Source organism: Penicillium chrysogenum (assembly GCF_028827035.1).
Source record: "Penicillium chrysogenum strain IBT 35668 chromosome Unknown utg000001l_segment0_segment0, whole genome shotgun sequence".
NCBI lineage: Eukaryota > Fungi > Ascomycota > Eurotiomycetes > Eurotiales > Aspergillaceae > Penicillium > Penicillium chrysogenum.
In genome coordinates this window covers 8,538,294-8,561,952 of record NW_026622749.1, presented here as the reverse complement: position 1 = coordinate 8,561,952, position 23,659 = coordinate 8,538,294, and the positions used below count along the sequence as shown (strand labels likewise).

Here is a 23,659-nt window from a genome sequence, read left to right as displayed (position 1 = left end):
AGTCCGGTCTGTCCACTGGGTTTTCCTGAAAAACGACAGATAAACGACAATTAGGCCGGAAAAGACACTAAAAGCTTGGCAACGGGATAGTCAGTTTCGTCTCAAATTCTCCGGGTGAAGATTAGCACAGGCTGATCGCGAAACTCGGCAAAAGGATGGATTGGCATCTAGACCCTTTTAGTATCATTCCTACCCCGCTGCAAAGCATTACAATGAAACCAACCAACTCCCGAAAATAGTGGATTGTGACGGAGCAGAGGTACCAGCAGTAGTGGCTGGATAGTCTACTTTGCATTCTGGGTCTCGTTGTGATATGTGATATCGTGCAGCGTTTGGACAGCACACTAACCTCGCAGTTTTTATTCACTACTCTTGATGCACCCACCATGATCAGCAAATTGATTATGGGAATCACTCGTTTATCCTTGATTCTTTCAGATTCTCATGTGTCGACGCATCACAGCCCACAAGCTTCATCTTCGCATCGTAAAATGCCATCCTTGCTCGCTTTATATAGGCTAACGAACATAGATTAAATCTCCCCTCACGCAAAAGGTGTCCACCACATATCTCCACTTTTCGAATCGCATGTCTGCTGCAAATCCCTCCGCATGTCTCGGAGGTCAGGTATTGAAGCCAATAAGCATTGAGCAATATCTACTGAGTAATGCAAGTGGGATGTGGAACAATCTTGGGAATCCCTGCAGATAGACGGAATAAAACACCAAGCGGCCCGCCCGCCTTGACAGCCTTGCGCATCTAGCCTATTGTAGAGCTACATAGTCCCACTTTTTTTGACGGATAGAGTCATCTTCAACATTCACGCGAGACCATACCATTCAAGCTCGAGTCATGTCCCTTGGCAGACTGTTGTGCTTCGCTCTATATCCAAATGGAACTAAAGCTCCGGAGCCAAGAGCCCAATGAGCTCGCTCAGCTATGGCCAATCTGCGGGTGCTACGATTTAGCATATGTGAAAAGTCCAACCGATGGCCGATCAACAGATTTACCCCGCTGGCTAAGGACGAAAACGGGTTGTAAGTCGTGGCCCTTCATACTGGGTGCCAGCTGATGTACACACACAGCTCTAGTACAAATATCGATACAGCCGGCCCGCTATGCTGAGAATCTCAAGGTTTCTTATTTACTACAAGCGACTGTAGCTATGGCACCAGTGTCTTTTGACCTCTTGCAGGTTCCCTTTTATGGCCTCGTAGCTGGGGCTGTGGTCATTACTTGGTCGTTGGCGAAAATCGTACGAACCTTTCAAAGTGTGTAACTCTTCCCCGTTGGCAGTGAACCAAACAGTCAGCCTAAACCCCCATTTAGGATGGAAGTACGCTCGTGAGAATGGATGCCTACCTCCAGCGCACTTTGTATCCCACGGCTTGTTCGGCATAGGCATGGGCATTGAACTAGCCAAAGCCGGCCCCGAGCACAGGTTTCTGGAACTTCTTCGCAGTTGGCATCAAACCTACGGCACGACATTCAGAGCGAAGATCGCCAATCGAAATATCATTTTCACCGTCGACCCACAGAACATTCAAACAGCCCTCGCGTTGAAATTCAAAGACTTCGGGGTGGGTTCAGCTCGAGTAGATGCACTCCGTCCACTCATGGGCAAGGGCATTTTCGGCGTAGACGGCCCCGAGTGGGAACATTCACGAGCTCTCCTCCGGCCTAACTTCTCACGCACTCGGATTAATGACACCGAATTATATGAGAACCATGTGGCCGAGCTTATCGAGCAGATTCCGCGCGACGGATCAACCATTGATTTACGCCCGCTGTTTCTCAAGGGGGTACGTTGTCAGTCTAGATACCCCCCGAAGTATAAGACTGACTAAAAGCAGACTCTCGACACCGCGACCGAATTTCTGTTCGGAGAGTCCGCTCATTCGCTGCGCGCAGAAGGATCTTCTGCGGGAGGTGATTTTGCGAAAGCCTTTGACATAGCCCAATATGTCTCTTCCATGCGGTTCCGACTTGGATTTTTTGGGAGATTCTACCGCAGGAAGGAATATGAAAAAGCCATTCGAGATACCCGCGCCTACGTCGAAAGGTTTGTACAAAAGACTATCGACTATCGTGTCGCAGCCAACAGCGGACGAGAAGTTGATCAGGACATCAAGCGGTTGACTGAAAGTCGATATGTGTTCTCTTACGAGCTGTCGAAGCAAACACTCGACAAGACCAACATAACAGACCAGATACTGAGTATTATGTTTGCTGGTCGCGATACCACTGCCAACCTACTAACCATTGTGTTCTTCACCTTGGCCAGACATCCTGATGTGTGGAACAAACTTCGGAAAGAAGTGCTCACTTTAGATGGACGAAAGCCATCATTCGACGATCTCAAATCAATGACTTACTTGACCTGGGTTCTGAATGAGAGTAAGCAACTCTACCACCATCTCTGACTACGCAGTCTGCTAAATAAACTATAGCTCTGCGCATGTACCCAATCGCACCTTTTAACCTGCGCGAGGCCAACAGAGACACATATCTTCCCGTCGGCGGGGGGCCGGATGGAAAGTCCCCTGTCCACGTGCCCAAGGGTCACGAGGTTATCTACACCGTGTACACGATGCACCGCGAAAATGAAGTCTATGGACCGGATCCGGATGAATTCCGCCCTGAAAGATGGGAAAAGCTCAGGCCAGGTTGGGCGTACCTCCCTTTCAATGGAGGTCCTCGGATCTGCATAGGGCAACAGTTCGCATTGACGGAGGCTGGATACACTATTGCTAGGATTATGCAACAGTTCGAGTCGATCGAAAATCGGGATCCGAATCCCTGGACGGAGGATTTTGGGTTGACACTGTCGAACGCTAACGGAACAAAGGTTGCTTTGACCCCTGTTCGGAATTGATCTGGAGATACGCACTTGTTTTCGTCTCAATATTGACTTTTCACAAATTGTCCATGTCCTTGCACCTTGAATTGAACGCTATGTTGTTCTATCAGAATCACAAGGCTGCGTGCTCTCGCGCTTGTATATGAGGTGCTTCGTAGTCCACTTCTGTCTCCTTCGGGTGACTTTTTGATGGTCTTTGTCATAATACTAGTTTAAACTGAGGAATATAACACGTACGGAGTACACTCGGCCATTATTTCCAGATCATGTGGTTCAGCATATGTGTCTATACGCCGGATTTTTCGGGTTCTCCACCGTCCCTTTTACGATGTGGCCGCCTTATCCGCGTGTTGAACTCTTGATTTCCCAACTTTTTGGCTTTTGTGGCTTGGGCCAGACTGTGGAGAATCAAATCTCTCTCCCAACCATTAAAGTGGGAAAGCGAACCGGAGGTTCCCTAGTGAAACATTTTTTTTACGGGCCCCAACTTGCTCTAGCGCTATCCAATAGGGAGATAATAGATAATAGATATATTGCTGCCTTGACCACGCTCCGATAATATTGTGTCAAAGCCAAAGAAGTAAAATCCCCAGGCTTTTCCAAATTACAAGACAAAGGTCCCTAACGGAGATAATAGTAACTTTATCACGTCCTTGGCCTCTGGAACAAGAGAAGCCCAGTTTAAATAGGTCAGGGCCGTAAGATGCTTGATGGATAGGGTTAAGCATGAATCAGACCTACCGCATAAGTTCTAATCCATGCCTAGAAAGCTTGTGCGTGTAGCCAAGCTTTCCCCCAACGGAACCCGCGGGAGCCAAACTTTCTATTAGAATTTATCTGATGTTAGGGAATATATTTATCAGATCGTAAGATTTAGATCATAAAAGTTATCTGATCATACAGTTTATCTGATCATAAATTTATCTGATCACGCCACTCGGATGGACACCTTGCAGCTAAACCCCACCCTAATCCATGGATATTTTACTAAGGAGCTATCTGAGACCCGAGGTCGGCAACTCCCTCGGGAGAATTTTCTGTATATGGAGTACTGCCGCAGGGGTTAAGCATTAGTTATATTAGAGGACTCCACCCTCGCTTACACGACCGGAAAAGGTCTAAATTTTGATACATACCCGAGAGAGAGAGTTTAAAGAAGATCTGCGCCCCTCCAACCATTCATTCTGGCTTATATCGATCTTGTAGGCTTTATCAACCTACCTGACGCTTCCAGCCTCCATGTACACGGAGAACATGGACGCCATCAAAGGGGCCACTACGGAGCGCCCGCAGCCATTGAATACAGAGGAATCAGAGATTCCAGATGACAAGATTCAGCAAGATGGTGTTCAGGTTGCCGACGCAGTCACAACTACGTGGTCTCGCAAGCATCTAATCATTGCTTATACTAGGTGAGAGAACTTGCTCGAAGACTCTTTTCTGGGATGTCCGATTTAATGCGAATATAGTATGTGGCTGGTGTATTTCGTCAACAATCTCAACAGCAGTCTCACCGCAAACCTCTCCGCTTATATTACGAGTGGCTTTTCCGAGCATTCGCTGCTCACGGTGATAACAGTGGTAACCAGCGTTATGGGTGCTGCATGCTTGATGCCCATCGCCAAAGTCCTGAACCTGTTTGATCGAACTGTTGGATTCGTGATCATGATTCTGATTGCAATTATGGGTCTGATCATGATGGCTGCTTGTAACAATATTGCGACGTACTGTGCTGCACAGGTATGTTTCTATATCCATACCCTTCACTTGCCGAGGTCAAAGTCGCTAATTAGTCAAGGCATTTTATACTGTTGGATTCACCGGTGCTATTTTCTGCATTGATGTGATAACCTCGGACACCTCATCACTTCGTGATCGAGGTCTTGCTTATGCTTTCACCTCGTCCCCTAGCATGATCACAGCCTTTGCTGGCTCTCCTTTGTCAAATCAATTCCACGAAACCAATTGGCGATGGGCGTATGGGACAATTTGCATCATTCTCCCTATCGCTGCCCTCCCCTTGATTTTAACCTGGGAAATGGCCAAGCGAAAGGCCGACAAGAATGGTCAATTGCAATTCAAGGAGAGGACAGCACGATCCTGGATAGGAAGCATTTGGTACTACGCCGTGGAATTCGATGGTTGGTTAATCTTTCAGACCTTTCTTATATCTCTCCTAACCCCTGTTTGTGCGCAGTCCTCGGAATCTTCTTGATGATAGGCGGCACGATTCTTTTCCTGACATCTTTCAATATCGCTGGCAATACCGAAGGCCAATGGCAGTCGCCTAAGATCATTGCTATGATGGTGGTGGGATTCTGTGTTCTCGTGGCGTTCGTCTGCTACGAGCGATGGGTGGCTCCGAAGCCTTTCATCCCATTCTACCTAATCACCGACCGCACTGTCATTGGCGCTTGTCTGCTCGATATTACTTATCAAGTCTCTTACTATTGCTGGGCCAGCTACTTCACCTCCTACCTCCAAGTCGTCTACAACACAAGCCTGACGCAGGCCGGTTATATCAGTGCCATATTTGATTTCATGGACCCAGTGTGGCTCATTGGATGTGGTTTTCTTATCCGACACACCGGCCGCTTCAAGTGGCTCCTCTGCGCCGCTCTGCCTCTTTACCTCCTGGCAAGCGGTCTGATGATCTACTTCCGCCAACCGGGTCACAACGTAGGATATATGTGCATGTGCCAAATCTTCCTCGCAGTCGGTGGCGGGACATTTATTCTGATCGAGCAGGTTGCTGTTCTTGCCGCGGCGTCACACGAAGACTATGCCGCCATGCTGGCACTTCTCAGCACGTTTGGAAACATCGGTGGCGCGGTCGGCAGTAGTGTTTCCGGCGCTATCTGGACCAACACACTTCCTGGCAAGCTACGCGAGAATCTGCCTGCTGAGTTGAAGGACCAGTGGGAGACGATATATGAGTCCTTGGACGCACAGCTCAGTTATCCGGTTGGTTCGCCTGCTCGCACTGCTATCCAGAATGCGTATGCATTCAGCCAGCGAAACATGATGATTGCCGGTACGGCGGTGATGGGACTTTCTATTGCCTGGGTGCTTATGATGAGGAACATCAAAGTCCAGTCTAACAAGGATCTTTCCAAGGTGCTTTTCTAGATGGGCGGCTAAATAGCAAGGGCGTGGGAGGATATACGTAGACTGGTTCAGAAAAGAGATATCTTTCCTCAACCTGGTGACCAAGGCGATTGGTGTAAAGTCGATGCAGAGCAGGACTAAGACCACTGGGCAAAGAGAAGATGGAATACGTCCAAGGAGTGAAGTGTTGCAGGGTCAACTCTATTGACAGAATGAAAAGTAATAATATATCAGCTTAGAGCAATAATATCCCTGCGCTACTTGACGATGTCCCCTAGATAATAAAGCAAGTGAAGACTTTTGTATTGTAACAAAACTGACAAAGAAGCATGACCCTTCAATATCCATACACCATAGCTCCAACCGTAACCCCCCGATACACACTGCCAGATTCAGAGATTAGTTCACAGCAAGTATCAAACGATTTCGCGGTGAACATTCCGGATATGTGCAACCAAGTTGTCCTTCCGGTTGAACGACTTCTGGCACTCTTCCTGGGGGCATTCATATAATCCTGGCGAGATGTGTTTTGTTTTGATATGGCGTAGCAGGGCTCCCATTTGAGAAAATCCACCTGAGTACTCGCAGTTCTTCCATTTGCACTTCAGTGGACTGCCACGTCTAGACCTATGCAAAATGAATATTAGAATCCACATCTGAAAAGGATATTCCACGGGAGCAGAAAGTTTTTCTATCAGGAACATACTCAACACCCGTCGAGACTTTGCCATAAGACGTAGGCTTCTGAAGACGATTATCTGCGACAGTAGCCGGTCCTTTCTCTTCGTCCCCAGTGGAGGTAATTGTAGAAGTGATGTCAGACATCCCGTCGTGGAGGTCAAGGCTCGGAGTATCGACAGCAGAGGCATCATCTTCCGGCGGGGAGTCCTTATCGTATTGGACATTTGTGATTTCATGGAGAGAGCCAGCTGAGGCAGAAGTCGCAAGGTCAGGGGCAAGGGGAGCGGAGGGAGGTTCGAGAAAATGGTCGTATGGAAAATCGTCGACAAGAGGGGGCCAGTGGTCAGACAAAATACAGTAGAACGGGGGATCACTTTCGTTCCACTGATCTCCTCGCACTTGTTCGAGGTATGACAAGCGATCTTCGACTGGTTCTGTCATGGTGATTGTAGTTCGCAGGAGCGTGAGGGACTAAGCTTGACGAGTATCATGTAAAACGAGAATGATGAGAGCTACCCACGCAGAAATGCGGGGAACCCCCTGGGGGATCTACGGCTTATATACTGTAAGGTTAGCCATGACTTACCTACCTGGGTGCCTTGAGAGGCATTTTGACAGAGTTTTCATACATCCCAGTGTACCCCAGCGCCACACGTCACCATGATTGGCGATCTCAGCAGAAATTTTCAGAGGGGGCAGCTCGAGCAGTGGCGCAGGCATGATATGGAAATTCTGCATTCTCGAGATGTGACTGGATGCACACCTTCAGGGCTTGTTCAGATGCCTTGAGAGCAGCTTACGTGAAGAAAAGCCCCATTGCCTCCAATTGGCTTGACAGCTACGAGCTGTGGCTGTGATTGTCCATTAGTTGGGAAAATCGAAATCTGACCAAGGAGGATTTCCTTTGTATGGCCCGAGCTTTTCCTTTCTTTTCTTTTTTGATCGCACCCCGCGCCTGGAAGATTTTGCCCATGTCATCATCCAGGCGCAGTATGATAAGGCCTTCTCTGGCCGACCAAGTCACTGGTTTGTTATGAAGGGACGGATGCAAAGAAGAAACGTTCATTGTAATGTGTGAATAAAGAAAAACGAAAACAGGAACACATCAGGGGAGTGAGATGAGATGTCGAAAAAGTCTAGGTCTAGCCACTTTTGTCAGAAAGTTGGCCCTGAGGGCCAACTTTCTGACGAGTGAGTCAAAACGGCCCCAATGATCGACACATAATTTCATTATTCCAGTGCTTCAGGGACTAGAATCTATTAAAATTTGCTTTGAAAGAGGAGTCATGAAGCAAAAAGATCATATGATTACAAGTTTACACCTGGATACTCGAATAGATTTGGGTATAGCCATGTGAGATTATATGTATATCAGCCAACTAGTGGCTGTGCAATATTGTGCCCAGGTGCTCTGCATATATTGCGGTATTCGAAGTTCCATCAGCAGTTCGACCGATGTAATAACAAAAGTGGAACTTTTGATTCCGAGGGGGATCATCATAGGTCAACAAGCGCGCATATGAACACATCTAGTTCTCCGTACTTCTGCATGGTTTCCTCGAGAGGCTGATCCAGGGGATTTTTGCTGCTGGTGACTCCCCAAGCACAGGTTTGGACTGCATAAATGATGATTGGGCCAAGTGTGGGCCAATATGTAATTGCAGCAAGGTTATATAGTTTCTTTCGGTGATATTCTTGAGACAAGACATTGCTTGATACAGTTGTAATTATGAGAGAGAGAACCTGGCCTACTAGTGGGGTACATCGGGGGTAAATCAGAGCATTAAGGTCGGCCGGGCGAGGGCTATTACATCCTGTTTACTATGTTGTACATAGGGATTACATAGGAATAGTGAGGCTACCATAGTGTATAACCCACCAACGAACCTCGAAGGGCAGACTAGAAACGATAAGAAATGGTACAATTCTTACTTCTATACTATTCCATCGATATAAAAGATTTAAACTACCGTTCTTTTCTCTCCCGATACGGACTAGCCTATGTATCCGCCCTATTGCCTAGAACTAAGGTTAGCCTTAGCATTCTAAGGCTTTTAGTTCTATATCTAAGCAACACTTCCGGATCAATAAGATGTGGCCTCAATTTTACGTGAGGATTGCCTAACTAGGCGGACAGAAGTTGGTTGAAGTTTGCCTGGCATGAGCTATTGCTGTATATTCCACAGCTTGTATTGTAGGGCAATTGCTTTCAATCTTCCGACTAGAAGAGGAAGAAGACAAGAAGAGCTATAACGTACAAAAAGAATAACAAAAATTGCACGCGGTGATGGACCCAAAAATCTCCTGGGCCCGCGGAATGTCTCCACGGAATCACTTTCCTATCCTGGTGCGCGGGGATGTATATTAAACTCCAAGGCCTCCTGGCTGTCCGACCTAAAACATTTCCAACTTCTCGATTTCAAAAATGACGCTGATCTTTCTGTAAGTGATTTTCCATTTCTTATAGAGCATTCATTCATGTTCTGCTAACTGGTAACTCAAATTCTAGTACCGGCGCCACGGGCTACATCGGAGGTGAAGTGCTCCACGCCTTGCAGCATGCGCATCCTGATTACGAGGTCGCCGCCTTGATCAGAGATAAGGAAAAGGCCAGCAAGGTTTTGGGTGCATTTCCTAAGGTCCGTGTGGTCCTTGCGGACTTGGACAATGTCGACATCATTGAAGAAGAGTCGCGCAAAGCCAACATTGTCATCCGTGAGTCAATTTACGTCCAATAGTGGCAGAACCTAACACTAAGCTTCTCCATTTAGACGCTGCTAGTAACAAGCATATCGCAAGCGTGAAAGCGATCGCAAATGGCTTGGCGGGGCGTCAGAATGGTACGCCATCTACTACTGCAATAACTTCTTTCGGTTTGATCGCTAATTGAAGCAAAACTGCAGCCCATTACATTCAAGTGACCGGGGCTAGCGTTCTAGCAGGCCCGGAAGTTGATAACAACTCATACGGCGAGCCCTCGGATCAAATCATTGATGACTTGGATAACGCTGCTGATCTCCGGGATATAATTCGGGCGTACAAAGATCGTCGAGTGGTGGATAATTACATTCTCGACTTGGGATCAAGTGGCCCCAAAACTGCCATTATTTTCCCTCCCATTATATTTGGCATTGGTAAAGGTCCTGTCAAACAACGCAGCGTCCAGGTTCCCTCATTGGCTCGGGCCACTCTTCTGCAACGTGTTAGTCTATACCTTGGCAGGGGACTAAGTCGATGGGGCATTGTTCATGTCTCTGAATTGGCTGACCTCTTTGTCAAATTGGTGGAGAACGCTGTCGACGCCACTCCCAGTCCTATCTGGAATGAGAACGGCCTTTTCTTTGCGGAAAAGGGTTTTGAGGTTAGTTCATGGCCTAATATATTCCAACTTATCCACGCTGACCCTTTTCCCTTCTTTCAGAGCTTCAAAGATATCGCTTCAATGATCGCCAAAGAGGCGCATAGCCTCGGTTACATTGATTCGCCTGATTCAGTGAAATCCATGAATCTCGAAGAGTCCAACGCAGTGATACCCAACGGAAGTGTCTTCCTGGGTACAAATGGTCAAGGCCGAGCTTCACGAGCAAAAAAGCTATTGGGATGGCAACCAGATGGCGAGAGCTTCCAAAGCGCCGTGCGGGAGACAATCATTGCTGAAGCGGCACAGCTGTGATTAGTGTCAAGGAGCCATTGCAAGCAAGTGTGCGATCTGTAACCCATATTTCTCAGCCCGAGAATTCCTATTCAATTCATCCAGTTCATTTTACATGCTTTACGTGGAATTTGGTCGTTCCTGGTAGCCATAGTGTAATCTTAGGGCTACTGTGCACACGGGACTATAAAATCCTATGCGTTCAAAAGCTTCACCAAAATATGGTAATCGCATACGATCTGTGTCGAATTATCTATGGACAATGATCAGAATTCTGCCCAGGTGTTAGACATAACTGATAAATGGGCACTTGGCACCACCTCAGCAGGGGATTGAATCAACTGAAAGCAAACACCACGAGCCATCACCAGCGTTAAACCTCCCCGCTCCAACTTCAAATTAAGCGTGTCTGGTTATTAAAAAGAAATTGATACCTTTTTTAAATAAAAATAGATTCCACAGCGAACAAATTCATGCCGCCCCGCCGCCTGTCTGACCGCCTCCAAATTTGCCGGACTTTACTTTTTTTCCTTTACGATTTTTATCACCGCCAAGCAGTCCTCTTTCTCATCCCAATACATTGTTTTCTTTGACTCTTCTCCACCTCGTCGTCCGCAATAATCATGGCGACTCTGGCGGAGAAGCTTGAGAAGATTAAGTCTCCCAAGCTGCAGAACCAGCATCATGTAAGTTTGCCCTCTACACACCCAATCAATTGACACTATATTGATCCATGAACAGACCGCTGTGGTGCTCTCTGCAGTTGAGGATACTCTCCGTGATCAAAAGGCAGACTTCTCACCAACATCTTATTTTGCCGCTCTTCTTGCACTGCTCTCGCAGTCACTCTCCGCATCCCAGGGTATTGTCAACAAGGACCTAGCGACATCTGTTGTCTACCTTCTCGACATCACCACCGTTTACGTCCCCGCCCCAATCCTCTGCGCCAAATTCTCCCAGATCCTCGAAGGCCTTGCACCCGCACTCTCTCTCCCCGAGGTTGAAGCCCCTCTCCTGCGTCCTTCCATTGGCTGTCTTGAGTCTCTTCTCATCGCCCAGGATGCTGCATCATGGAATCTCCCCACACACAAGGTTGGCCCGCGACGCGCAATGGCAGGTCTGCTGAGCCTGTCCGTTGACCACCGACCCAAGGTGCGGAAGCGTGCCCAGGAAGCTCTCGTCAAGGTTCTCAAGGCGCCCCCGCCGAGCCCGTCTTTGGACCACCCAGGTGCGGATATGTGCGCTCAGTCTGCTATGAAGACTCTGGGCGATAGCATCACAGCCGCTCACAAGCAAAAGAAGGGTCGCCACGATTCCCAGTCCAACAACCACGAGCCCCTTGTCATTCACTCGTTGCAGCTAGTCAAGACCATTGCCTCGGCCTCGGGTGGCTGGCCCAGCAAGAAGATCGAACCCCTCAGCGAACTCCTGATGAACGCTTCCCGCTCTAGCAATGAGTACATCACCATGGGTGCCTTCGAGGTATTTGAAGTCATTTTCGAGGGAATGGCTGATGAGTTCTCATCCTCAAAGCTGCCCCGTCTTTTGGATGCTATCTCCGAGCTCAAGCCTGCGCAGAATGACTCCCAGCTTCTCCCGCCTTGGATTGCAGTGCTCTCGCGTGGTTACGATGTGGCCGCACAAATCACTCCCGAGGATACTTTCGAGAAGTTGCCGGATCTGTTCACCTTGATTTCTGGATTCATGGCTTCGCCTTCCAGCAACATCCGCGTTTCCGCGTCTGAGTGTCTGATCTCATTCCTGCACAACTGTATCCCCAACAGTGTTATTGTGGACCCATCTGTCTACGATGAGAAGACATTGGAGAAGTTGTCTCGCGCAGCCGTTGACCTCCTGTCGGTGAAGTACCAGGCTGCTTGGAAAGAGGTGTTCAATGTTTGCTCCGCCCTGTTCGATTGCTTCAAGTGGCGATCAAGCCCATATCTTGACAAGATTGTCTCCACAATCGGTGAACTGCGCAGCAATGGCGGCTTCCACGGCAAGAAGGAAGCCGATGCCGTTCTCGGTAGTGCCATCGAGGCAATGGGCCCCGAGGCAGTGTTGGAGATTCTTCCTCTCAACATTATCGAACAGAAGGCTGGTCAACCCGGTCGTGTCTGGATGCTGCCCATTATGCGCGACAGCGTGACCAACACGAACCTTCGCCACTTCCGTACCGAACTCGTCCCCCTGAGTGAGGCACTGTACCAGAAGGTGGTGAACTTCGGTGCCGCTGAGAAGTCCGTGGAAGTGAAGATCTTCGAAACCCTCGTCCAACAGACCTGGGGTACCCTTCCCGGCTACTGCGAGCTGCCGCTTGATCTTGAGGAGGCATTTGACCAGACGTTCGCTGAGCTGCTGTCTAATGTTCTGTACAAGCAGACCGAGTTGCGTGTCGATGTCTGCCGTGCTTTGCAGAACCTGGTTGAGTCTAACCAGGCTATCCTGTCTGTCGAAAATGATGAGGATGATCTGATCTTGCAGCGACGTATCACTAAGGTCGCTGCACAGAAGAACCTCACTCATCTCGCCGGTCTTGCGAGCAATCTGCTGGCTGTTTTGTTCAACGTCTACAGCCAGACCCTTCCCCACTACCGCGGCTACATTCTACAGTGTATCAATGCGTACTTGAGCATTACCCCTGAAAATGTAAGTTCCCACGTCAGTTTTGTATACGGATCAACATAGATTAACACCCTTCATAGGAGCTGAACGACACTTTTAACCGTGTTACTTCAATGCTTGAGTCTTCTTTGGCTACCGAGCAAGAGGCAGCAACCAAGCAGGGTGCTCAGGGTCAGGGCTCGTCCGACAAGATGCCACCGACGTCCCACACCCTGATTGACCTCGTCATCGCTATGTCAATCTACCTCCCTCGCTCCAGCTTCAGTGGCTTGTTTGCCATGGCAGCAGCTATCCTCAACAGCTCGTCTCCAAACCCGGATCAGCAACTCATCAAGAAGGCCTACAAGTTGATTCCCCGGCTTGCGACGACCGAGACTGGCAGTGCCGCCCTCCAGGAGCGTAGTGGAGAGTTGCAGGCACTCATGCTTGCCACCACGGATACCACCCCCGCGTCTGGCCGTCGCGACCGTATGCTCGCTATCACTGAGATTATCAACCACCTGCCCACCTCGGATCTGCACTTCATCCCGGCAATTCTGTCTGAGGTGGTCCTGGGCTGCAAGGAGAGCAACGAGAAGGCACGCACAGCGGCCTTTGACCTCCTGATTCTTCTGGCCAAGCGCACGACTGATTCAGAGCGTAACCCTCCCGGCACTGTCATCCGCAGATCTCTTGTGCCAGGTGTGGCGGACGATTCCCCGGATGCCCCCGCTACTCTCGAGGAGTTCTTCACGATGGTCTCGGCCGGTCTGGCTGGCTCGGCGCCTCACATGGTGGGCGCCACCGTCACTGCGCTTTCGCGCCTGTTCTTCGACTTCCAAACACAGCTTCAGCCTGAGATGCTCAAGGAACTCGTTGAGACAGTTGAACTCTTCCTTACCTCCAACAACCGTGAGATCGTCCGCTCTGTCCTTGGCTTTGTCAAGGTTGCAGTCGTCGTTCTTCCCGACGAGACCCTGCGCCCCCGTCTGAGCACCATGGTCCCCAGCCTCATGGCCTGGAACAAGGAGCACAAGGGCCGTCTCCGTAGCAAGGTGAAGGGCATCATCGACCGACTCGTTCGCCGATTCGGTGCTCCCCTCTTGGAGGCTATTGTCGGCGAGGAAGACCGCAAGCTTATAGTCAACATCCGTAAAGCCCGCGAGCGCAGCAAGCGCAAGAAGAAGGAGGGCGCCGAAGGCGAAGGCGAAGACGAAGACGAAGAGGAGAAGGGCTCTAAGCCCCAATCCGGCAACGCCTTCGACAAGGCCGTTTACGGCTCTGACTCTGACTCTTCCGACAACTCAGACGACGGCGACAGCGACGTTGACGTCGATGACGTGGCTCAAATCAAGGGCCGCAACTCCAAGAAAAAAGCAGGCCAAAGCACCCAGTATATCCGCGAGATGTCCCCCGAAGACAATCCCCTCGATCTGCTTGGCTCCAACGCTCTGGCCAGCATCTCCACCACCAAGCCTAGCCAGCGCTTCCTTAACACAGGCCCCGGCTCGAAGAAGAAGCAGCGCGCCGCCAAAGTCGACGCTGACGGCCGTCTTGTCCTCGGCGATGATGGGGATGTCGTCGCTGATGACGTCGAAATGTCCGGTGCTGGTGACGGTGGCGTTAACGCCTACCTCGCTGCTGTTAGTGGACCCGACGCTGTCCGTCGTGGCCAGAGAGGCAAGGTGAAGATGGGCCAGTTGTCAAAAAAGAATGCTGGCGATAGCATGGACGTCGATGAAGACGACCTGAAGCAGGACCTGCGCGCTTCTGGATCCGGTCAGAGCTCTGGTCGTCGTGGCCTTGGTGCGCCCAAGACTTCCGGTGCGCCTGGCGGTGGCCGCATTGAGAAGCGTCGCAATCCAGGCCACGCTCCTCGGGGTGGTAACCGCTCAGGATGGGGCAAGAAGAGATAAACTATTTACTTTACAGTAAGTCGTATCTCTTTCTTGCCTTGTCTGCTGGGCTTGGGTACTGTGGGTGGAGAGAGAAGGAGTGGCATCTAGCAGATCCCGGAGTTATCGTTCTGAGTTCCCTGTTTTTGATTTATTGTTTCTTTTGTTCCTGCCATCTGGTCTTCGGTCCCTGTCGTGCTTGGTTAGTGTTGACGTTTTCTCATAATACCCTCCGCTGTGGTGATTCCGTTGACTCTGGGCCTTTTTCTGTTTCAATGCAGAGTTATCTGACTCCGTGTTTTTCATGATATGATTACGATTCTGTTCAAAAGTTTCTCTTAGGTTCAATGGACATACATATTGTTTTGCTTTTGGTGTAAAATGTACGTACATATAGCCCTACAGACTATGCATATCCGATGAGTAGCCTTTCTATATTTGATAAAACTACCACGTCGCTAGGGCGAATTATCCATTACTAGAGACTCCAATGATCGAGCACACTTCAACTACAGCCAAATATCCAGAACCCCAAATGCAGTGTGAATTTTATCATATTCTCATTTGCAAAGCAGTTTATCATGCCAAGAAAAAAAAATTTGTATCGAACATATCAATCAGAACTTCATGAACGCGAGCCAGCCAACCAGGCAGCTCAGCAGCATTTCCCACAGCCCCCATCACTCGCCCAGAGAAGTAGATGTAGAGTGTGACGCAAAAGGAACAAATAACAAAAAAGCTCGCGAGCTCAAGACCAGACGATCATCACATCCATCAAAGCCATAGCGTCGACAGCTTCCTCGCAGAATACAGCAGATAGTAGTAGCCTACTGCTCCGCCGAGCATCCGAATCCAGCCAAAACTCCATTGCCGATGCAATTCCAAATAATCACAATCCACCACGGCGCAGAAACCGACACCATCGCTCATCGGGAGGTTATCGACCGGTTTGTTCTGTCGCCCCTTCGTTCATTTTCAACACTCAGTCTTCAATGTAGGTATCAAATATCAAATACCAGACCCGGGAAATAGGGCAAGCAATAAGTCAACAGACCAGAGTCTGGTCTAGCACGCACTAACCCCAACAGACCAACCACACCTAGGCACAACAAGTAGGCAATGATAATAATTAGAACAGAATCTCCCCACTGTGTTCAGGCTCGAAACCGAGAGCCTGGAGCTCATCGTAGCGCTTCTTATCGCCGGTTTTCCGCTTCGCGTCCTCCTTCTTCTTCAGCTCGAAGACTTCTTCGAACGGAGCTCTAGTCAGCGTGGGCGGGATATCGTCTTCGCGGTCGAGGTCCTATCAATTGAGAATGCGTTAGCGAAATCCTCTGCTAGAATACCTTGCATCTTGAACAGCGCAATTCCCGTAACCTTGCAGCAGGGAATTGAGAGTTGAGGAATTGATCATACCACTTCGCCTAGCAGGAGCACATTCTCTCCGCGAACGATGAAGATCCCGCGCGGGACATCGGCGTACAGTTGTCCGGCATAGACGCGCTCTACGGTATCCTGGAAAACAAGGTTTGCTGCGAGAATCGAGTGTCAGATAAAATGGCGAGAGAGACGGGGGTTAAGTGCGACTGGCGTACCGAACTGATCCCAGCTTCGGAGGACGCCGATGAGTTTGCGGCCGTCGCGGAGGATGAGGACGAGTTTCTCTGGAATTGCGTTAGACATATTCTTCTCTGCCTCCCTCTCTTTCTGCTATGGGTCGCTTTGACCGCGTCTGCGTAGACATACTATCTGTTAGATCGAGCAGCTGTGCGGCGGTCGTGAACATCTGCGGGGGTAATTGCGGTGGGCCGCCTGTTGGCTGGGGGCCTGCTGGGCCGAGAGCATTCTGGGAGAATTGTTGATTTTGCTGCGGGGTTCGAGGGGCCGGGGCAGGGCTTTCGTTTAGAGATAGGCGCTCCATCGTGCGGTGTCTGATGTTGTTGGATTGGCGGGGAGGAGAAATTCGGAAAGCGGTGGGGAGGGGTAGGTAGGGGATAGCGGCTTAGAGGACGCAGATGCAGAGAGATTCAGGAATTTGATGTGGAGGTTCTCATTCTGTTTCTTTGGATCATCGCGATGGAGGATCGAGGTCGCAAAGGCCGTCATCAAGGGCGGTGAGTTTGTCCTGTTTGTTCGGGATCTATACATTTTGGTTTTTGAGATTCTTCTCTCAGAAGAAACAGAGATACTCAATGCAGGAAACAAGTATACTTTTAGTTCTAAAGGCCTCAAGAAAAGTACATGCTATACAGAAGCGAAAGGGGGAATATCCAAGAAGAAGAAAGAAAAAACCAAAACCTCGAACCAGAAGCCAGCAGAAAGCGTCTATATCTACAAAACCCCGACACCCCTCTGCTGCCCCCTCATCCTCTCTTCCCGCCTTTTACTATACGGTGCACAGTATGGCTCATCAGCAGAACCAATACTAGCCCTAACACCATCCTGTGAGCGATGATAAGCCGGACTCGACGGGGCGGGCGGCAACTGCATAGCCTTAAACTGCGCATCCGTGATAATCCGCATCCCATAGAGATACCGCATAAGCTCAAAATCCGGCCGACTCCCAGCAAGCGTCTGGCCAAGACAGTAGTGGTCCGCAGCGACATGGTCGAGCATACGATCCCATGCAGAGGGGACGTCTCTCAGCGGGGCTCGAACAGCGTCGTCGATAGAGCGGATCGACTCGCCATCGTCGAAAACAGGCGACGACACAGGGTCCGAGATGCCATCGACAAACTTTGTATTCGGACACAGCGGACACCGCGCTGAGGGCGGCGTCGGGTGCGAGCGAAAGTGGCTGAAGACATGAGTGCGCCACTCTGCGCCGTCGTCGAAGGACTCGTAGCAGTCCAGCATGTGGAAGAGGCATGCGTATGTGCGCTGTTCTATGCTGGCTGTTAGGGATACGGGTATTGATGGTGTCGCGGATGATATAGAGGCTGCTGCGGTGGTATCCCAGGACGAGAGCGAGGCGCGCGATAAATCGGGCTCTGGAGCGCTGTCGGTTGTGATTAACGGTGTCATGTCACTGAGAACGTAGATTCCATCTGTGCTGCTATCTCCATGTACGGATTCCACGCCGGTCCCGGGCCTGGTATCAGCTGATGATATTGACGGCGACGGCGATGCGCTAGACAAGTCCGGCATGGCGGGCGAAGACGACATGGTGACAACGACGCCCGGTTGTTTTTTCTTGTTGGGCTGCTTTTGCGACACGGCGGGGGTCCTACTTGAAGCCGTGCTGTTGCTGGCGGTCGAACTCACGCTGATACTGACACTGCGGGCGGAAGACGATCGGCGATGGTCTCCATCTCTATGGCGGTCTCTATTCGAGCGTGAAACCAGAGGCCGATCGAAATCACCCCGGTTGTCATCGGGGCTTTTGGGCTTGCGCTCCGACATGCTCCGCGATGCAAAAGATGGGGGATGTCTATTGCGCGGGATGGATACGGCTGGATCGCGTCAGAGTCGGGTTACCGGGGCTTACATAGCAATAGTAATAGCACCTGGTAGAGGTAGAGGTATAGGACAGGAGGGAAGGCAGAGGGAAGTAATACGGATGAGGGGAACGGGATACAGCGGGAAATACATACCAGCAGATCCGATATCAGATCAACAGGACACCTTCAGATCTGCACTTTTGTCAGCATGCATGGCATCCATGAGCCGTTTTCTGCGCATACGATGTAGGTAAGGCTATGCCATCTCTGAATGGGCTGAAAGTGGGGGGTGCTTAAGGACTTTTGGAATTTTCCCTCTAAATCTTAGGGCGGGGCATTTGGGGCTAGTTGGGTTATAAGGGATTTAGATCGATTATATTATATTATATTATACCCTGGTAACTACCTAGGTAGAATTATGTATGTTTTCTTTTACGTTCTCTTTGTTGAGTACATATGTATGCAAGGTCTGGGATACAATGCACAGGCACGGTTATCTGCAGGTTTTACTCTAATTATACTCGGAGATAGTATTTATTTGTCTGCGGATATATGAAGAGTTGTATATTAAAAGACATGTCCGTAGTCTCGACTTTAGTAATTAAAACGACATCGATACATCGGTGTATGTACCTATCTCCGTTTGTATAGTGAAAGATATGAAATAGACTCGTCTAGGGGCTTCCACGGCCTAGTCAGTACAGAGTACATCACTTACATATGTACACATTGAGAATGGGAATTTAGGTCACTAGGCGTGTTCTAGACAAGGCAAAGCACTTCCATTTGCCATGTGAATACATATCATTTTGTTGATCCTATTCTTAGATGTGGAATAGGAGTTGAACACTGTTTCGGATTCGATATCTCAAACACATATATACTAGGTACATGTAGGCTATGTATGGTGTACGATTCAACTACACTGCCAAACCATGGCGAATATACAGATTGCAGGGAGATATCATATGCTAATCAGACTAAATCTCCAATATAGGTAGAAACTGAGGAGTGAAATTTCTTCATTTTTTGCTCACAGTGTGAGGAATTAAGTAAGAGAAGAGAAGTAAAGGAACAGGGATAGAAGTGAATGAGACCACAGGCCTCAGGAGAGGAGAATGACATAAAAAAAGTAGAAGCAGGTCTTTCGACACGGAATTTTGAACTTGAAAAGGAAAAGTCTCCAGAGAGGAGTGAACAGCCAAAGGTTATAAAAAAAGAATCCCAATCCGTCTATTTGGTGGAAGCGCCAGAGATAAAGAAAAATCAAAACCAATCCGACACCGTTGATGCCCGCAAGCCAGAGTAAAAATGCACAAGTCTATATCGTTTCGTGGCGCGCATAACATAAGTTTTCAAGGCATAAAGAGGTTGCAAAGAAGTTAGAACCGCTCTGCCAGGTCACCGCCAGCAACGGAATTGTTGGCTGACGAGTTCATGGAGGAAAAGCCGGCCACGGGGTTGAGCATGTCCTGCACCGCAACCTTGGGGATCTGGGGCACTGGCAACTTGCGCTGCGTGCCGTCTGGTTTTGACATGATATCGGAAATGGTTGGGCCCATGTGACCCTGGTTCGGGCTGTAATAATTGGGGCCTTCTGGTTGGGGCTCCATAGGCGCCAGGGCAGGAGTGTGCTGGAGGGACAGGTGGCGAATTGAAGGCAGATGCAACTCGCTGGCACCGAGAGGGCGCAGACGGGGTGAGTGTGCAGGGGTAGCCAGGGGAGTGTGGTCGGGGGTAGGGGACAGAGAATCGTGAGAGAAAGTAGGAGAAGAAGGAGCAGTGGAGTTAGGAGAGTTAGGGCGCGAGCGCTTGACACGGTGGCCATAGCCGTCATCGTCATCGTTGGAGTGCGAACGGGTCATGTTCTGCGAAATCGCATACGCGGAGAGCGAAGGGAGGCCACGGCTAGTGCCGTGATGACGGGAGCCAAACATCTGGTGTCCTCGCGAGCCGTGGAAACCCATGTGATCGTCGCGCTCTACTTGCGATGCAGCTGTAGCCAAAAGGTTGATATCCATTCCGGAGGAAGCGCGTTCAGTGGTCCGAGAGTAGGGACCCAAATTTGAGCGCATGTGGTTGGCGTAGTTGGAGAAGGAGTGAGGAGGCGAAACATCTGGAGATCCGACCTGCGAGACTGGAGCAGAGCGAGTGATGGGCTTGCTGGGAGGAGGCATCATGTTGGCAGCATTAACCATTCCAGTGTCCTGACCTGCCGCGGCCGCGGCCGCTGCCAGGTGCTGAGCCTTATTACTGCGGCGCGAGTTAGGGTTGTTGTGGATGCGCGAGTGGCGAGTGAGTTCGTCTGAGCGACTGAAGCGCTTCGTACAACCGGGGAACTGGCAGGCGTGTGGCTTCTCGCCAGTGTGTGTGCGGATGTGCCTCGTCTGGTGCTCCAGACGGTGGAAAGCACGGTCGCAAAGAGGACACTTGTACGGCCGGGGCAGATCCTGGCGGACCTCCTCGGTCGCGGGGCGCGCACCCTTCATGAGAGGCGGTAACAAGCTAACAGAGGAAGCCATTGAAGAATCTCCTGGAGTCGAGGGTGTCGAGTCGGACGAGTTGTCGTGGGGATTAAGTAGATTTGAGAGCCCCACTGAAGAAGCCGGCGGTGGCATGTGAATTCCCCTGACGCGGATTTATGAAGGTACGTTCTGAAAGGAGGACCGAGGACGGTTTTGTCGCAGGGGTCCCGAGCTAAGGTCGATCAAACACCCGGATTGGGATGGGAGGTCGATCGGGATCGGAGTGATGCGCAGACAATTCAGATAGCTTTGGTCAAACAAGTAGTCGAGTAGAGATTGTGGAGAGGAACAAAGCAAGAGGGAAAGGAAGAAAAGGAACCTGGAGACGACGATCTGGGGAGTCACAGATAATATAGGGAATGGAGGGGGAAGGGAGAAATCGGGGGAGAAGGGGCAGTGTCGGAATCGGACTTGGAGAAAAGAAAATTCTGAAAAAAAAAAAAAGAAAAGAAAAAAAAAAGTGAAAATTGAAAATTGAATTAAAAATTGAATAATAAAATAATAAATAATAAAATAATCGAAGAGATTCTCAAGGTTGGAAGGCCAAATGTGGGGAGAAGAAGGGGACACTTGGGGCAAAAGAGGAAAAGTGGGAAATATTTGAACGAAAATTCAAAAATTGGAAATTCCAAAAGGGGAAATATTGGAAAATTAAAACGAGAAAAAAAAGAGGAAAAATAAAAAAAGGATGTACCCTTACTCAGTGGGGGGATGTACGTCGATCAACCTCATATAGTTGCAATATACAGATAGAATTGACTAATGAAATATCCAAATATAAGGTATTAATCACTCTAATACGTACTCGAGAGTCCGTAGCATATACAAAAAAGAAAAAATGTTCAAAAAGACATCAAGAAACTACGTAACTGCATCAAGCAAAAATGTGGGGACTTACATTTTTTCTGAAGAACCGTGTGGCGTGAGGTGCGTGTCCCTATCCGGTTATCGCGCCTCTGGAGAATTTCTTATCAGAACATGGGGAATTTGGGGATTTCTACTGGCTTCTGATTGAGTCTATCTCGGGATGACGAGCTAAACAAAGTGGATGATAAAAAATGATGGCATGCGGAGAGCCAATGACGAGCAGGAACTGGGGTCTCCAGCACTCCAGATTATAAAATTCTACGTACGGAGTATTCCCTACAGTACATTTTTAACCCTGAGATACCCTCCAAAAGGGTCAAAGTCTGGGGGTTACGATCATTCTAGGCCGGACCGGAGTCCAGACCCATGTACAATGAAGATCCTGGGGACCATCTGATCCTGTCACGGAGTGACGATAGCGAGGATCATCGATGATGTCGTCTGAGGTGAAATCTCCACGGTTAAATTTTTTGGGTAATCATTTAGTCACGCGAAAAACACAACAAATCAACAGGTCACCCAGTGCAAAGTAGGTACGAAAATGACTCGGATCACCCCCAATTGTTTTGCGGCTTCATCATCCGGAGGAATCATCCCCCCGAACCCTATATGGTATGTATATCGAATCTACGGAGTACTCCGTACCAAACCTTGGAATCATCCACTCAGGTTCGCCGACAATCCCCCGGATTTCGGGGTAAGATACGATGAATTCCTTTTTAAACTGACTCCCCTAATTTATTGTGGAACGATAAAGCGAGCGAACAGCGCTGATAGGCGCGGATCATCCAATTATTGATAGCGCCGATGCAGCTGCCATGCAGCCGCAAAGCCGCGTATCTCGACAAAGGGACCAGAGATGCCAGTGTCAGCCCCTGCACAATGAGCACTGAGCTGCATTCCTTGCGCAATCAGACAGCGGTATCCCCGACTGCCAAGACGTTCAAGTGTAGGAAGTGACCAGGGGGCGTAGATTTCCTTTCCTTGGCCGGCTGAATCTCGCAGGGTAATAACCGGGGGGGTTCTGGGGCCCCGGTTCCTAGGACAATATTAAATATGTATTAAAATTTATGCATGTATATCCATTATTCTCCTATCAGCAATCTGTGCCACATGCTCTCGCTTCTTTACTTGATACGCTAGCAGATTACATACTTTCGCCCGATGTTCTTCCGGCTTCATGGAATAGGCCAACCAAAGGGCCGAGGTGCGGGACAAACGGGACGGGGCAAAGATACCACTCGGCAAGGCCGTCTCGCCGAGAGTCCGGTTTACGCTTTGAATAATAAGACGTTATCTTTGAGTCCGGCATAGTATTACTCCGCCATTATCACATTACAACGTAATATAGTTCTATATGGTCTCCTCTACCTTATACTCCGTAGTATATTGTATATTGTGATATGTTATATGGAGTACGGGGTATAATACATAGTATACATATATACATATTAAGAAGGGAGTACTCCATACGGAGTACAATATACATACATTAACCCCGTGCAGGTCCCTTTAGTGGCAGATCCTAACGGAAGTTTTACTCCCGGAACAGCAAATTCAGCCGATCCCCACAGTTCTCCTGTGAATATTGGCTAAAGTCCCCTTGATAAATTTAATAAATTAGGATCATTTAGCAGACAAAAAAAAGCAAAGACCAAAGATTACGAGTAACCAGGGCCCAGGTCCTTATGCCGGCCCGACTACCGAGTTCGTACTTTTGAGCTGTACGGGGATCTGGAAGAAATCGCACGAATCCCTGTTCTCCTGGTTTTCAGGAATAAAATCAGCTCACAAATATACCCGGTGGTACGGAGTAACTGCCGCAACCTGGAGTTCTCCATTTTTCTCCACGGGGAATATGGCACCATTGTAGAGAAAGCCCGGACTTGGAGTGGCGATCTGCAGAAAGAGATAGTTTGATCTTTTTTTCTTTTTCTTTTTTCTTTTTTATTATTCCAAGAAGCAGGTACCAGTCTATAAGCAATTACCCGCCTTTTTGCCGATTTTTGCGACGTGTACATAGTACT

The 23,659-nt window shown here is 49.2% G+C and overlaps 8 protein-coding genes across 8 annotated transcripts; 4 read left to right on the top strand and 4 right to left on the bottom strand.

The window, feature by feature from the left end:
* Positions 1-892: 892 nt before the first annotated feature.
* Positions 893-2,875, top strand: N7489_003370 (cytochrome P450; the record flags this gene model as incomplete). Its single annotated transcript, XM_056709125.1, has 5 exons — positions 893-1,037; positions 1,092-1,271; positions 1,330-1,802; positions 1,854-2,397; positions 2,451-2,875. 5 exons carry the CDS (start codon positions 893-895, stop codon positions 2,873-2,875), a joined length of 1,767 nt encoding a protein of 588 aa, XP_056573427.1.
* Positions 2,876-4,099: 1,224 nt separating this feature from the next.
* On the top strand, positions 4,100-5,989 carry N7489_003369 (uncharacterized protein; the record flags this gene model as incomplete). The annotated part of the gene is made up of 4 exons (XM_056709124.1): positions 4,100-4,272; positions 4,330-4,600; positions 4,659-5,001; positions 5,058-5,989. The coding sequence occupies 4 exons, from the start codon at positions 4,100-4,102 to the stop codon at positions 5,987-5,989; spliced, it is 1,719 nt and encodes a 572-aa protein (XP_056573426.1).
* A 395-nt stretch (positions 5,990-6,384) lies between these two features.
* Positions 6,385-7,090, bottom strand: N7489_003368 (C2H2-type zinc finger protein; the record flags this gene model as incomplete). Its single annotated transcript, XM_056709123.1, has 2 exons — positions 6,385-6,595; positions 6,675-7,090. 2 exons carry the CDS (start codon positions 7,088-7,090, stop codon positions 6,385-6,387), a joined length of 627 nt encoding a protein of 208 aa, XP_056573425.1.
* A 1,984-nt stretch (positions 7,091-9,074) lies between these two features.
* N7489_003367 (uncharacterized protein) lies at positions 9,075-10,322 on the top strand (the record flags this gene model as incomplete). The annotated part of the gene is made up of 5 exons (XM_056709122.1): positions 9,075-9,091; positions 9,159-9,364; positions 9,421-9,489; positions 9,553-10,010; positions 10,071-10,322. 5 exons carry the CDS (start codon positions 9,075-9,077, stop codon positions 10,320-10,322), a joined length of 1,002 nt encoding a protein of 333 aa, XP_056573424.1.
* Positions 10,323-10,858: 536 nt separating this feature from the next.
* On the top strand, positions 10,859-14,821 carry N7489_003366 (mRNA-binding protein RRP12; the record flags this gene model as incomplete). The annotated part of the gene is made up of 3 exons (XM_056709121.1): positions 10,859-10,987; positions 11,043-12,950; positions 13,007-14,821. Exons 1-3 carry the CDS (start codon positions 10,925-10,927, stop codon positions 14,819-14,821), a joined length of 3,786 nt encoding a protein of 1,261 aa, XP_056573423.1. The 5' UTR covers positions 10,859-10,924.
* A 1,108-nt stretch (positions 14,822-15,929) lies between these two features.
* Positions 15,930-16,721, bottom strand: N7489_003365 (U6 snRNA-associated Sm-like protein LSm1; the record flags this gene model as incomplete). Its single annotated transcript, XM_056709120.1, has 4 exons — positions 15,930-16,103; positions 16,217-16,332; positions 16,396-16,464; positions 16,547-16,721. The coding sequence occupies 4 exons, from the start codon at positions 16,719-16,721 to the stop codon at positions 15,930-15,932; spliced, it is 534 nt and encodes a 177-aa protein (XP_056573422.1).
* A 410-nt stretch (positions 16,722-17,131) lies between these two features.
* N7489_003364 (uncharacterized protein) lies at positions 17,132-18,202 on the bottom strand (the record flags this gene model as incomplete). Its single annotated transcript, XM_056709119.1, has 1 exon — positions 17,132-18,202. One exon carries the CDS (start codon positions 18,200-18,202, stop codon positions 17,132-17,134), a length of 1,071 nt encoding a protein of 356 aa, XP_056573421.1.
* Positions 18,203-19,622: 1,420 nt separating this feature from the next.
* N7489_003363 (C2H2-type zinc finger protein) lies at positions 19,623-20,858 on the bottom strand (the record flags this gene model as incomplete). The annotated part of the gene is made up of 1 exon (XM_056709118.1): positions 19,623-20,858. The coding sequence occupies one exon, from the start codon at positions 20,856-20,858 to the stop codon at positions 19,623-19,625; it is 1,236 nt and encodes a 411-aa protein (XP_056573420.1).
* Between the last annotated feature and the right edge of the window lie 2,801 nt (positions 20,859-23,659).